Raw genomic sequence first — 13,705 nt, forward strand, 5'->3', positions numbered from 1 at the left:
AAACGTAATTGACCCAGTCGTTCTACAAGATTCGAATGAAATTAACTTAAGTTTGACGGATGAATTCAAGTTGAATTCCTTTTTCTTGGGATTGGAGGAGAAGAGTTTATGGTTCATAGGGCCAGTTTTCTTTATCATGAGTCTTGGCATTGTCTTATTAACATTTTATTCACTATTGGTAGCTGGTAATGTGATTGCATCAATTAGCCGGATCTTATTAAATCGATTGAAGACGTCGCAGACGGAGAAGCAACAGCTGAAATCAGGTAAATTATGGGTGAATCGTCGAATTATTGGTGTGATATTTGTTCTCTTGGTGATCCCTATATACATGCCTTATCAATTTGCATACGTAATTAGCTGCATCATACAAATGATCCAGGTGATCAAGATTCTCATTGATGATAAAACCAACAAGAGCATCTTAAATTATCACTTGTCACTATTTATATTGATGCTTTGGGTGTTACCTATAAATGTTCCCATCTTAGTTGTGTTTGTTCACAACATGACAATCAATTGGACCACTCCTTTTTCGTCGCATCACAACTTTTTAGCGATATTGCCAGTAATATTGCTTATGGAGCGGTACAGCAGCAGCAGGACATTGCCTAAAATGTCCCAGAATAAATACAAGGTTACTCAGGCCATTTTGGCGTACTATGTTTTCTACTGTCTTGTGTATGGTATCCGTCACACGTATTGGATCCACCACCTCTTTAACCTTGTATGCTGCTGGCTCCTTGTGTTGCATTATGATACCCAGGATGATACTTCTGAACGTGTGAAATGATCTGAGCCTATTGCATATATAGTTTCTATATAGTTTCATGATGCATTATACAATATAGGTACATATATTTAATCTCATAAAATATATTTATCTCTTGTAATTTATTGCAAAATCCTTCATATACAAAAATACTTGTAAACAAATATACATTGCGCCACATTGGCTTCCAATAATCCTCCAATAACTGTAACTACATCTCATGTACAAACTCAATAATATATTATTTCATATTCATTAAAGTAAACTAATATACACACCTAAACAGGCTAACCCAACCTCATTTAATTAGCAGCAGAAGAATATTTGGTAACAGCTCTGGTACCTTCCGAAACAGCATGCTTAGCTAATTCACCTGGCAAGATTAATCTAACAGCAGTTTGGATTTCTCTGGCAGAAATAGTGGACTTCTTGTTGTAAGCAGCTAACTTGGAAGCTTCACCAGCGATTCTTTCAAAAATATCGTTAACAAAAGAGTTCATAATAGACATGGCCTTTTGAGAAATACCAGTGTCTGGATGTGTTTGTTTCAAGACCTTGTAGATGTAAGAGGAGTAAGTTTCCTTTCTGGTCTTTGATCTCTTCTTGGTGCTAGAAGCGGAAGCAGTCTTCTTAGCTGCTGGTTTCTTTTCGGCTGGTGCCTTGGAAGCAGGTTTCTTTTCAGCTTTTGGTGCCATTGTATCTATTCAATTATAATTGTGATATTCAATTGATACCTCTAAATTTCCTATTTTTTACTCAATTGCTGATTTACGCTTATTTATATACATTTTGCCCTCATTGATAGTGCGAATGAATGATTGTAGGGGAGACTATATTATCCGGTAGGGTAACCCTGAGATTATCGCCAGTGTTTGTTTGTGTACGTCTCCCGCGATTCTCCCGCGAGTCTTCAGGGTATATTATGGTATATTATCGTAGACTATGGCATACTATGGCAAATTACCATATATTATTGTATTGGCGCGGTGGCGCGCGCAGTGCTGGTGTTTACGGGACGCGCGGTGTAATTATGAGTATATACTTGACATAGGCGTAACGCAAATCATGCATGCGTATATTTGGGAATATGTCACTACGCGAAGAGCGGCGGACGATTCGACGACGATGGCGGCGAACGGTAATAACAAAAACAAACACCAGTGTGTATATAGTAAGGAGTGCGGGTTCTAGTGAGCATTAGTATATAAATGTTGGCAATTCACATCAAGTTGATAAAGAATTATTTTATTTTTGGTTATAAAGTATTTATAATATAAAGTAATACAAATTAATAGCAATGTCAGGTGGTAAAGGTAAAGCCGGTTCTTCGGAAAAAGCATCAACTTCTAGATCAGCTAAGGCTGGTTTGACTTTCCCAGTCGGTAGAGTCCATAGATTATTAAGAAAGGGTAACTACGCACAAAGAGTTGGTTCTGGTGCTCCAGTTTACTTAACTTCTGTTTTGGAATATTTAGCTGCTGAAATCTTGGAATTGGCCGGTAACGCTGCTAGAGATAACAAGAAGTCGAGAATTATCCCAAGACACTTGCAATTAGCCATCAGAAATGATGAAGAATTGAACAAGTTATTAGGACACGTTACCATTGCTCAAGGTGGTGTCTTACCAAACATTCACCAATCCTTGTTACCAGCTAAGAAGGCCAAGGCAGGTAATGCTTCTCAAGAATTATAAGCTTGATTGTTCACTTCAGGGGGTAAAGGATCTTTATCCGTGTATATTAGTTTTACTTATTTAGTTAATGAGGTAAATGTATGGATGTATTTCTAAAGAGACGTAGAATAAAGGGCGCAATTGACGAAGACGATGGCGAAAAATTGGTATATAGTGGTGGTCTTAAAAGGTCATAGACAGGGATAGAGCATCACTCAAGTTTTGAGTGACATTTATCATCACGACATTTTTCGTATTTGATGTCGCGACATTTGATGTCAACATGAAAAGTGCAATCAGTAGTGGGTATTAATTTCAGTTCTATCATAAAAGTCGACACGGAATGGAGAAATTTTCGAACTGGAGAGACAAAGGCACGGGAATATCGCCCTTCATGCCTATTCCCGAGCCAGCGGTGCTGTTTATGATTGTACCCAAGGTGATCGTCTTTTTAATGAAAATACCTATTTTCGTCCTTTCATTAGCGTTATACTTGTTGTTCCCTTTCCCAGCTATTGGGCGTTTTATAATACTTGTTCTATTTGGATTCAAGCAGTACGATTTGACTGTTGATGGGGTCAAAAAATCAAGAACTGGAGAAATAAATGCTAGTAGACCCACTGTTGGTGATTTTGTTGTGGTTAATTATCAGTCTCCAATTGATGGCTTAATCTTGGCAGCATTATCGAACGCCAATTGGAATAAGATCGCGGTTTTAATTCCTAACAAAGATGGTGATTTATATCAATATAGTATTTGGGGACTTATTAGATATACGTTATCTACTAATATTGGTGTTCCAACCAGCACCATCAAAATCGGCAATTACTCCACCTTGAAGGACAAGCTAGTGTACTGTTTTATTGAGGGTACTCCATCTAATAATAAGTCCATATTGCCATTTATGGATAACCTCGCGGCCATCCCAAAGACGACGTTCAATTTCAAAACTGTAATTTTAAAGATTCAACCAGGTTATTTAACCACTCCATTGCCAATTGTTTCAAAATGGAGATACTTTGCTAAGTTATTGACGAATTTGAATAAAAACAGCTCTATTAGAGCTAAGATTTTCAAGCATGCACCTTCTGAATTAAAAGATAATTTTGATTTTAGGTTACTGAAACATTGCTTTGAAGTAGGCCAATTAAATTTGATAGGTCAGGATTTGAATATTGGTCAAAAAATTAGCTTTTACAACTATTATATAGATCATAAAGTCAAGAAACAATAAGGACTATGCATAAATTATCAATTTATTATATATAATTACCTCATTAATAAAGTATAATATTAAAAGAAAATGACCCACATTCTGCTCTTTGTGTATTGATTTATAATAAATATAGCAAGGCTATTGATTATTTTGAGTCTTTTGTATTTCCCTGTCATCTACCAGGCTCCTGTCTCTATTTCGATGACTTGTTGAACTTTTTTCTCTATTGGTTCGGCTTGATGGGCTCTTATCTTTATGATTTCTACTGGATGAGCTCTTGTCTCTATGTCTTCGCCTCGACGGGCTCTTGTCCCTCGAACTCCTATCTCTGCTTCTTTCTCTTCTATGTCTGTGCCTACGTCTATGGCTGTCGCTTCTACGCTTACCCTCATTGCTTTCAATATACGCCGCCATTGGATCTATAAATTCATCATCATCATCTCCTTTATTTTTGAGATAGCTTGCCATTGGATCAACAAACTCACCGTCCTCTTTGCTCTTCACATATTCTGCCATAGGATCTTCTGGCGCATGTTTACCTTCAATTAGCCTGGTTTCCTTATTCTTTGAGTCATCTTCAATTTCCTTTAATTCTCGCTCAGCCTTAGTGTAATCAATAATGAAATCATGCTCATCTTGTCCATCTTTCAAATAATAGTAGACATGGTCAACTTTAATCTTTTTATCTCGCAATTGTATACCATTGAAGTTGTCTATAGCTAACACGCACGATCTATAATCCTCATACTTCAAATAACAAAATCCACGAGACTTACCAGTTTCTTTATCTTTGATTAAGTTTATATGTGTTGGTATACCGTACTGGGAAAATATTTTAACAATATCCATTTCATTTAAATCGAATGGTAAGAAACCAATATATATGTATGATGTATCCTTGTAATCAGCATGCCAAGAAGCAGAGTCGCTGACATTGTTTTCTAGCTCCTTCTGGTTGATCTTATTGATTTTCTGTATAGCATTCATGAATACGTATGGCTGTAGTATAGTAATAGTTCATCAATTGTACCATGTTTGTAGAGAGATAAACGGAACATCCATAAAATCACGTGCTCTTTTTGAGATGAGTACTGAAAAAAAAATATGGCCTTTTATGAAGACCTATTTGAATTTCTTTAGGATAAGAAACAACAATTCGATTTATAAGGATGGCTCGTAACAGTAAGGCTACTGGATCACCAAAGACGGTTGTTGAGAAGCAACTGAGAAAGAGAAAGCAGGAAGTGGAAGCTGTGGAAGAAAGCTCATCAGATGAGGAACTACAAGTTGAAGGAATATTAGATGATGCAGCTAGTGAGGATGAAGAATCCGAATCTGAGGATGCCGACGAAGAAGAGGAAGGATCAGATGGAGACTCGGATGAAGAATTCAATGAGTTATTAGGCGAAGAGGAAGATGTGAGCGATGTTGATTCTGAAGAATTTTCAGACGAGCCACGAGATGAGACTGCCTCTATCACTGATAAATTATCTGGCACTCAAATCAGATCTTATTCTAATGCCACTGAAGACGAAGCGGATGAAGTGCATACAAAATTTTCAGACGGACGTCCAAGAATTATAAAACCAGAGATCAACCCTATCTATGATAGTGATGACAGTGACAACGAGAACTTCAATACTATTGGTAATGTTCCATTAAGTGCGTACGAGGAAATGCCTCATATAGGTTATGATATTAATGGTAAGAGAATCATGAGGCCTGCTAAGGGTTCTGCTTTGGACCAATTATTGGAATCTATCGACTTACCTGAAGGCTGGACTGGTTTGTTTGATCAAAATACCGGTTCATCATTAAAGATCACAGATGATGAATTAGAGTTGATTAGAAAGATTCAAGCCCAAGAAAGTACTGATGAAAACATTAACCCATACGAACCAACTATCGAATGGTTCACATCAAAAACTGAGGTAATGCCTTTAACAGCCGTTCCAGAACCTAAGAGAAGATTCGTTCCTTCTAAACATGAAGCCAAGAGAGTCATGAAAATAGTAAGAGCAATAAGAGAAGGTAGAATTGTTCCTCCTAATAAGGTCAAAGAACAACAAGAAGAAGAAAAGTACAATTTTGATTTGTGGAATGATAATGAATCAGAAACAAATGATCATATAATGAACTTGAGAGCTCCGAAATTACCACCTCCTACCAATGAAGAATCTTATAACCCACCAGAAGAATATTTGATGAATGAGGAAGAAAAGAAAAAATGGTTAGAATTAGAGCCTGAAGACAGAGACAAAAATTTTATTCCGCAAAAGTACAACTCATTGAGAAAAGTTCCAGGTTACCAAGAAGGATTAAGAGAGAGATTCGAAAGATGTTTAGACTTATACTTAGCTCCAAGAACTCGTCATAATAAATTGAACATTGATCCAGATTCCTTGATTCCTGAATTACCATCTCCAAAGGACTTGAGGCCTTTCCCTATTCGTTGTTCCACTGTTTTCCAAGGTCACACAGAAAAGATACGTACTTTGTCTATTAGTCCTGATGGATTATGGTTGGCAACTGGTTCCGATGATGGGTCAGTACGTATTTGGGAAATCTTGACTGGTAGACAGGTATATAAAACTGTTCTTGTTGCTGACGATAATACTGATGATAATATTGAAAGTTTAGAATGGAATCCAGACAGTAATTCAGGTATTTTAGCTGCCGTCGCCGGTGAACATATTTACCTTATTGTGCCACCAATTTTTGGATTCGACATTGAAAACAACGGTAGGTTGCGTATTGAATCTGGTTGGGGTTATGACACATTTGGTAACAAGTCCAAGACTAAGAACAGTAACATTAAGGTTAACTCAGATGATGAGGATGAAGAAGAAGCAGAGAAATCTGAAAGTAACAGCGGTAAGAAGGATGTTTGTAAATGGTTTACACCTAACGCAGAACAGTCACAAGCAGGTATTTCAGCTATAATCCAATGTCGTAAGACAGTGAAGAAGATTTCATGGCATAGAAAGGGTGATTACTTTGTTACTGTATCACCAGATAGTGGTCATTCATCAGTATTGATCCATCAATTATCAAAACATTTGTCTCAATCGCCATTTAAGAAATCTAAAGGTATTATTATGGATGCCAAATTCCACCCATTTAAACCACAATTATTTGTTGCATCTCAACGTTACATTAGAATCTATGATTTAGCGCAACAAGTATTAGTTAAAAAGTTAATGCCTGGTGCAAGATGGTTGTCTAATATCGATATCCACCCAAGAGGTGATAATTTGTTAGCATCAAGTTTCGATAAAAGAGTTTTATGGCATGATTTAGATTTATCATCTACTCCTTACAAAACATTGCGTTACCACGATAAGGCAGTAAGATCTATCAAATTCCATAAAGCTAACTTACCACTTTTTGCATCAGCATCAGATGATGGATCGATTCATGTTTTCCACGGTACTGTTTACGATGACTTAATGACCAATCCATTATTGGTTCCATTGAAGAAGTTGACTGGCCACAAAATTATAAATAGTCTTGGTGTCTTAGATTTAGTTTGGCACCCTAAAGAAGCCTGGTTATTTAGTGCTGGTGCTGACGGAACTGCTCGTCTTTGGACTACATAGTTTAGCGCTTTTAGCATTGTACATCATATATTAATAAAGCTTATTACATAGAACTTCCTATCATCACCGTCGTACATCGTTAATCGAATCTCTGGGATTAGTGACCGGTAGGCATATAGTCCACCCCAGCTAGTTTTCCATCCCAATATTTAGTAACAAATAAGGATCGCTCAGAAGCTTCGAACAAATTTGTTAGCATCACCTTCACATTGTCTACAACACCTGAGTTATCTGGATGCATAACCCAATCCAAATTCTTCCAATCTAATATTCCTTCGTGGCAGAATTTCTTAGGCGTAGGATAACGTTCAACATCTTCCTTAGTAACAGCCGCTGTAAAAAGATACATTCCTCCAAGATCTTTTCCATTTTCACTCCATGTCATCACACCACGAGGCTCATATTGTGGTAAATGTAAACCAGTTTCTTCCCAAGTTTCTCTGATAATACACGTCAATTGGTCTTCTTCTTGATCCAACTTCCCTCCAACTCCATTCCATCTGCCCATCCATGGGTGTTTTTCTCTGTTGAGTAGAAGGATCTGATCTGTCTCTTGACAATAAACTATACCCCACGTGTATTTAAACTTACTACTCGTCATGACTCTAATGAAGGAGAACAAGTTGAACTCGTGAATCAAAAATATTGCATCAATATTTACTCATCGCGTCTTTCTATGTACAGTTCGCTGGAGCATCTTGACCCAGGATACCACAGTTTTTATTCGACCTAGGAGACGCTTATATATGGGACCCCATAAGAATCGTTCGGTTAGACCATGGCCCATGTTTAGTTACAACTAAGAATTGTAAACGTCAAGCTTACAGACCTTCAATGCATGCAGCCATACAAACGCGTTTTCGTTTTCACCAATTGACCCAAATTGATCAATTAGCTCCTTTTATCGAATATGAAGCCTTAAACATAGTCTAATGGTCCCCTAGCCACATTTCCACTAATGGTGACCCCATTACTAGCCATAGGCGATTTCGCAGTCAATCGCACTAACGCCGGACGCATCTAATGAAGTTTTCATCCATTCAATCATCCCCCAATTTCATGTACATCTACAATAAGTGTATAGAGGAAATGATTGCTGTTGGATGTTGCATTATGTTAGCTATCGCCTATACGTTGATTGCATCCCATCTGGGCCCGGCTTTCGGCGAAGTTCAACAATCCATAACGGCTTCTAACTTTGCGGCATTAAACACTTCTTTCTAGTTTCGAAGCCACATAAGCTACACCTGCCCTTCTTGTTTCTGTTCGATCAAATCCACATTTCCGTCTCTATCTGCGTCACAATCCCAACACTAGAGGATCGTATTACCCATACTGTCGGCCCGTATAAAAACCTCTACACCAATAAGCTTTAAACCCTTACACCAGTATACCCGGGGTTTCCCCATCGTGTCTCCATGACTGACTTCTCTGCATCAATATAAGGTCTACGGGAGTGTCTTTCCACCGCCCCAATACTCCCGTCTACTCATTTCCATCACCATATGTCACCCAAGACTCCCGTAACTCTTCTATACGACCACCCCATCGCAGGCATCACCGGGTTGGTATCTACAATATTGCCTATATAGTGTAGATCACATGCCCACGGCCTAACCAATGACATAATGCTAAAACTAAACGTGGATGCTTCCTATATTAGTTTCGTACAATGCTACGGTGTTGATGACTACACTATGTTTGCAATCCTAAACGGATGGTCCCGTGTGGTTCGTAGAGTGAGAGGTGTGGCCCCCTCTTTAAATTGAGTGACCCAATGGCCATGAATTGTTAACATTCCAAAATTAATAGTGCACTTTTTGATGAGACACTCACCAACCAATAATTAAGGCCGGCGTTTATAACCAACAAAAATTAGATTGTTTTTGTTTTTTTTTCTTTTTCTTCTTCTTCTAAATTGTAATTTTAAAGCTAAGTCTAGTGATAACTAACAATTGAACAATTAATAAACAGTAGAAAATGGCCCCACCAGCATTCTCCGATATTCAAAAATCTAGTAACGATTTATTAAACAAGGATTTCTTCCACTTGTCCACAGCCGCAGTTGATGTTAAATCTACTGCTCCAAATGGGGTTGGTTTCACCGTTAAGGGTAAGACTGCTAAGGATAACTCTATTGCTGCATCCATTGAAGCTAAGTACGCTGATAAGCCATCAGGATTGACTTTGACTCAAGCATGGAACAATGCCAACTCTTTAGACACCAAGATCGAGTTATCCGAATTATTGACTCCGGGCTTAAAGGGTGAATTGGTCACTTCTGTGATTCCAAACGGTCCAAGAAACGCCAAATTGAACTTCTTCTACCAACAAAACGCCGTCAATGCCAGATTATTCTTCGATTTATTGAAGGGCCCAATTGCCTTAGCTGACTTATCCGTTGGCCACGATGGTTTCACCGCCGGTGCAGAATTAGGTTACGACATTGCTTCTGCCAAGGTTAACAGATACTCCTTAGGTGTTGGTTACGCTAAGCCATTGTACACTGTTGCTGCTACTGCCACCAACAACTTGTCTATCTTCTCTGCTGCTTACTACCACAAGGTCTCTCCATTAGTTGAAGCCGGTGCTAAGGCTACCTGGGACTCTGTCAAGTCCTCCAACGTCAATGTTGAATTTGCCACCAAGTACAAGTTGGACTCAACCGCCTTCGTCAAGGCTAAGATTGCTGACTCTGGTTTAACTGCTCTTGCTTACTCCCAAGAATTAAGACCAGGTGTTAGATTAGGCTTAGGTGCTTCTTTCGATGCCTTAAAGTTAGCTGAACCAGTCCATAAGTTAGGTTTCTCCTTATCATTCTCTGCTTAGGTGATATAAAATGTATGGATAAGAATATTTTTTTATTATCTTTAAATAGTACCAAATATTGTTTTCAATATCCCTACTAAATATATGGATTATGATAAATGTCTTTGTTTCGTAGTATTACAATTTTCAAGTGCCAAAATGGTTATTCAAATTTACATATTTTCTGTTAATTAGTGAAAATTTTATGCAAAAGCTAGCAATATGAATATCCAGCCCATTACCGGTTCCTCTTTCTCATTGGTATACCCTAAGTATCACATATAGTATCTGGAAGCTTCTGCAATTGATAAAACCATTACCTTTAGCTATAGTACTTGTTTCTTATATACAGGTAACTATCAAAAAAGATTTCAATTTTATAATTTAAGCACTATATAAAAAACATGTTCATATAAACTATAAATATAACCGAATACTTAATAGCGAACCATGTCGGATTTGAAAAGACCCAGTACTAACACTCCTACTCCTGGAGCAAGTACAATTAAGAATTTTCCAACTATAGTTCAGGTATCAAGACCATATTTTACAAGCTCAGAATTAAAATACTTGCATGCATTTACTATACCCGAACAGAAAAAATTAACATATAACCAAAGAAAGCATCAGATATATCAATATGTGTTCCAAATTATAAAGATTTTGAAATTTCCTTTAAGAGTATTAGGAACCACCATGAATTATTATCAGAGATATTACCTTTTCAATAAATTTGAAGAATTGAATGATGGATCTCATCAAGACTTAGAAAAAGATCCTTATACAGTTACATTGGCATGTTTATTTCTTGCTTCAAAGAATGAAGATTGTATCAAAAAATTGAAAGATATACAATCAGTCGGCAACAAATTACGTGATATTGACGAGGAAAATAAAATACAGATGAATTCGTCCTTCGTTGACGTACAGAGAAAAACTATAATGAATATTGAGTTTAAGTTACTACAGGTGATTAAATTTGATTTCAAGAATGGTTCAACTATTCAATCGATCGACCAGCTAGTAGTCAAATTCTGTAAAAAGTTAGACATAGATTATAAAACTACCATGCACAGTTGGTTAATAAGTTTTGACATCATGTCAACTCCATTGTGCTTAATGATCCCACCGCATTGTATTGCATTAGCAATAATTATAATAACGTTGAATTTAAAGCCAAAAGATTTACATACAAAATACAATAAGTTGGAAACAGACATTCCTCCAGATAATTTAAATGAAATCTTAGAAAGGATTGATTGCTATAAAGACTTCAGATGTCCTGAAACACTAGTAAATGAGGGAATCCTCTATATTTTAGATTATTACGTTCACCAGATGAATTTTTCAATTTTGAATAATTTCATGCCTACAGTTGACTTAGAAACTGGAAAAGAGCAGATTTTTAAGTTTATGGAATTAAAATCGAGATTCAACGATTTAAAGGTTTTATCAGAAAAGTCTTGTCTTGATCCAACCACCTTGCGCCAAGATGAATATTTGAAAATCTGGGATTATAATGTGGGTGCTAAAGGTTCTGCCAGGTTCATTTTGGGTAATAAGAGAAGAAGATTTAATTTGGAATTGGACGCATTAGAAAGTGACAAAAACAACACTTCTAACGCAAATAACAATACCGATACATCGCTGAATGTTGATTCACCATCTTTTTAAAATGCAATTATATATTGATTATATAGCTTAGAATTAATTTAAGTTTCATCTAATTTATAACTCACACTTGTACCTATTTCGTGGATGTTGGTACTAAATGATTTGAATTTGACTTGTTCAATTGAATTGCCTCCAATTAATTTTGCGTTACCATTCGTATCACACCATTCATTTGGTATATGAGCAGTATCATAATTTGGGTCTGTATGTACTAGGACGTTAAACGTATATTCGTCCACCTCTAAAAGAGGCAAATATGACACCAGCGACGTAATCTGTCTAATGATCATTTGTATTTCCCTATGACTCTCTTCTTTAGGTTTTTCTATCTCTTGTTTATTATCTTCATTATTGTTGTCATTATCCTGTAATATTTCAATATTGAACTCCCATCTTTCTACTACTTCTGCTGTTGATTTGGAAATTATAACCACCACTAATTTTCCAATCTTCCTTCCATATATCCACTTCTTCACCTGCAGCATTATTTTATCTATATATGCCTTAACGTCATCATCTGCAGATACCAATAATGGTAGTCCATATTTCTTGATCGTATGAAAATCTTCTGGTGGATAAATACCTCTTTGAAATAGTATGCTATTAATCGCAAATTCAAAGTAATCAGCAACAATCTTCAGTGATCCTTTGAGTGCAAGCTTTGCTAGCTGTGAGCTTGAAGACGTCATTGATATATGCTTTTAGTGACAGCTGATAGGAAGTTGTTTCTTTTATAAACAGATCAATCTTCGCGTAATTGATATATTTTGAAATCTCACCAAATATGATAAGACTTCATAGCATCATAATTCTATTTTATTAAATGGTACGTATTAATACAGCAATGATTAATTGAATATATGCTAACTAAATAAGCAACACGGTATTAAAAGAGAGAGGTTAACAGAGGTGGCTAAGAAAGCTAAGGCCGAAAAGGATAAGACGAAAATCGAATATTATCGAAATTCAATCACTGATATTTTACAAGACAAAGAAAATAAGATCTATACAGAGGATGCCTTGAACAAAACGACAAATGTATTATTGTTGAACCCAGAGTTTTACACTGTGTGGAATTATCGTCGTGAAATTTTGTTAGAGCTTTTCTCTAAGAATATTCTTGAGAAGAAGGAAGCTTTAGAAGACGATCTTAAAATCGTAATGTCCCAATTGAAACGATTTCCTAAATGTTATTGGATATGGAATCACAGAATATGGTGCTTAAATCAGCTACAAGCTACAAATGAAGCAAATTGGGATGTCGAATTGGCTATCGTTTCGAAGTTACTTGAAATGGACAGCCGAAACTTTCATGGATGGCAATACAGAAGGTATTTGGTAGAAAACATACAGAAAAAAGTTGCGAGGGAGTATGATAATCAAAACCATTTAGAGAAATTGGCACATTTAAGGATAGATATCAAAGAGTTTGAATATACTACCGCAAAAATTAATAAGAATATATCCAATTTTTCAGCTTGGCATAATCGTACAAAACTCGTTCCTAAAATATACCATGGTCTTAAGGAGTTAGACGATAAAAATGAATTTTCAGATATTAGCCATTTGTTTCAATCTCCTTATAGTATTATGGTCCATGATCTAGAATTGATCAAGACTGGTATGTACATGGATCCGGAGGACACTTCCGTGTGGCTCTATTTATATTGGTTAATTACAGACAAATTTTTTTTGGATGATTTACGAAGCTCTACAAATGAAAGGACAACCTATAAAGATATTCTTCAAGAACAGTTAAAATTAATCGAAGAATTGAATGGACTAGAAAAAGATGATAACGGATTGGATAACTGCTGGTGCTTAAAAAGTATTGTTTTAATAAAGGGCTTAATTAAAAGAGAAGAAGCAGATAGTTCCATTTCTACAGATACGCTTTTGGACGAGGACATAAAAACCCTCCTTAATAAATTAATAGAAATTGACCCTCTCAGAAAGGGGAGATA

At 36.5% G+C, this 13,705-nt stretch overlaps 10 protein-coding genes across 10 annotated transcripts; 6 read left to right on the plus strand and 4 right to left on the minus strand.

Moving 5' to 3' along the window:
• Positions 1-1,074: 1,074 nt before the first annotated feature.
• AC631_05457 (uncharacterized protein) lies at positions 1,075-1,467 on the minus strand (the record flags this gene model as incomplete). The annotated part of the gene is made up of 1 exon (XM_015614286.1): positions 1,075-1,467. The coding sequence occupies one exon, from the start codon at positions 1,465-1,467 to the stop codon at positions 1,075-1,077; it is 393 nt and encodes a 130-aa protein (XP_015464877.1).
• Positions 1,468-2,069: 602 nt separating this feature from the next.
• HTA2 (histone H2A) lies at positions 2,070-2,465 on the plus strand (the record flags this gene model as incomplete). The annotated part of the gene is made up of 1 exon (XM_015614287.1): positions 2,070-2,465. The coding sequence occupies one exon, from the start codon at positions 2,070-2,072 to the stop codon at positions 2,463-2,465; it is 396 nt and encodes a 131-aa protein (XP_015464878.1).
• A 433-nt stretch (positions 2,466-2,898) lies between these two features.
• AC631_05459 (lysophosphatidic acid acyltransferase) lies at positions 2,899-3,678 on the plus strand (the record flags this gene model as incomplete). The annotated part of the gene is made up of 1 exon (XM_015614288.1): positions 2,899-3,678. One exon carries the CDS (start codon positions 2,899-2,901, stop codon positions 3,676-3,678), a length of 780 nt encoding a protein of 259 aa, XP_015464879.1.
• Positions 3,679-3,798: 120 nt separating this feature from the next.
• Positions 3,799-4,647, minus strand: AC631_05460 (U2 snRNP complex subunit; the record flags this gene model as incomplete). Its single annotated transcript, XM_015614289.1, has 1 exon — positions 3,799-4,647. One exon carries the CDS (start codon positions 4,645-4,647, stop codon positions 3,799-3,801), a length of 849 nt encoding a protein of 282 aa, XP_015464880.1.
• A 182-nt stretch (positions 4,648-4,829) lies between these two features.
• Positions 4,830-7,259, plus strand: ERB1 (Erb1p; the record flags this gene model as incomplete). Its single annotated transcript, XM_015614290.1, has 1 exon — positions 4,830-7,259. The coding sequence occupies one exon, from the start codon at positions 4,830-4,832 to the stop codon at positions 7,257-7,259; it is 2,430 nt and encodes an 809-aa protein (XP_015464881.1).
• A 97-nt stretch (positions 7,260-7,356) lies between these two features.
• Positions 7,357-7,860, minus strand: AC631_05462 (uncharacterized protein; the record flags this gene model as incomplete). Its single annotated transcript, XM_015614291.1, has 1 exon — positions 7,357-7,860. The coding sequence occupies one exon, from the start codon at positions 7,858-7,860 to the stop codon at positions 7,357-7,359; it is 504 nt and encodes a 167-aa protein (XP_015464882.1).
• Positions 7,861-9,239: 1,379 nt separating this feature from the next.
• Positions 9,240-10,088, plus strand: POR1 (porin; the record flags this gene model as incomplete). Its single annotated transcript, XM_015614292.1, has 1 exon — positions 9,240-10,088. The coding sequence occupies one exon, from the start codon at positions 9,240-9,242 to the stop codon at positions 10,086-10,088; it is 849 nt and encodes a 282-aa protein (XP_015464883.1).
• A 429-nt stretch (positions 10,089-10,517) lies between these two features.
• Positions 10,518-11,741, plus strand: AC631_05464 (uncharacterized protein; the record flags this gene model as incomplete). Its single annotated transcript, XM_015614293.1, has 1 exon — positions 10,518-11,741. The coding sequence occupies one exon, from the start codon at positions 10,518-10,520 to the stop codon at positions 11,739-11,741; it is 1,224 nt and encodes a 407-aa protein (XP_015464884.1).
• Positions 11,742-11,779: 38 nt separating this feature from the next.
• On the minus strand, positions 11,780-12,430 carry MAD2 (spindle checkpoint protein; the record flags this gene model as incomplete). Its single annotated transcript, XM_015614294.1, has 1 exon — positions 11,780-12,430. The coding sequence occupies one exon, from the start codon at positions 12,428-12,430 to the stop codon at positions 11,780-11,782; it is 651 nt and encodes a 216-aa protein (XP_015464885.1).
• A 472-nt stretch (positions 12,431-12,902) lies between these two features.
• BET4 (Rab geranylgeranyltransferase) lies at positions 12,903-13,569 on the plus strand (the record flags this gene model as incomplete). The annotated part of the gene is made up of 1 exon (XM_015614295.1): positions 12,903-13,569. A coding segment is annotated over one exon (667 nt), but the record flags the coding sequence as incomplete, so codon positions are not given.
• Between the last annotated feature and the right edge of the window lie 136 nt (positions 13,570-13,705).

The sequence above is a fragment of the Debaryomyces fabryi genome (assembly GCF_001447935.2).
Source record: "Debaryomyces fabryi strain CBS 789 chromosome Unknown contig00213, whole genome shotgun sequence".
NCBI lineage: Eukaryota > Fungi > Ascomycota > Pichiomycetes > Serinales > Debaryomycetaceae > Debaryomyces > Debaryomyces fabryi.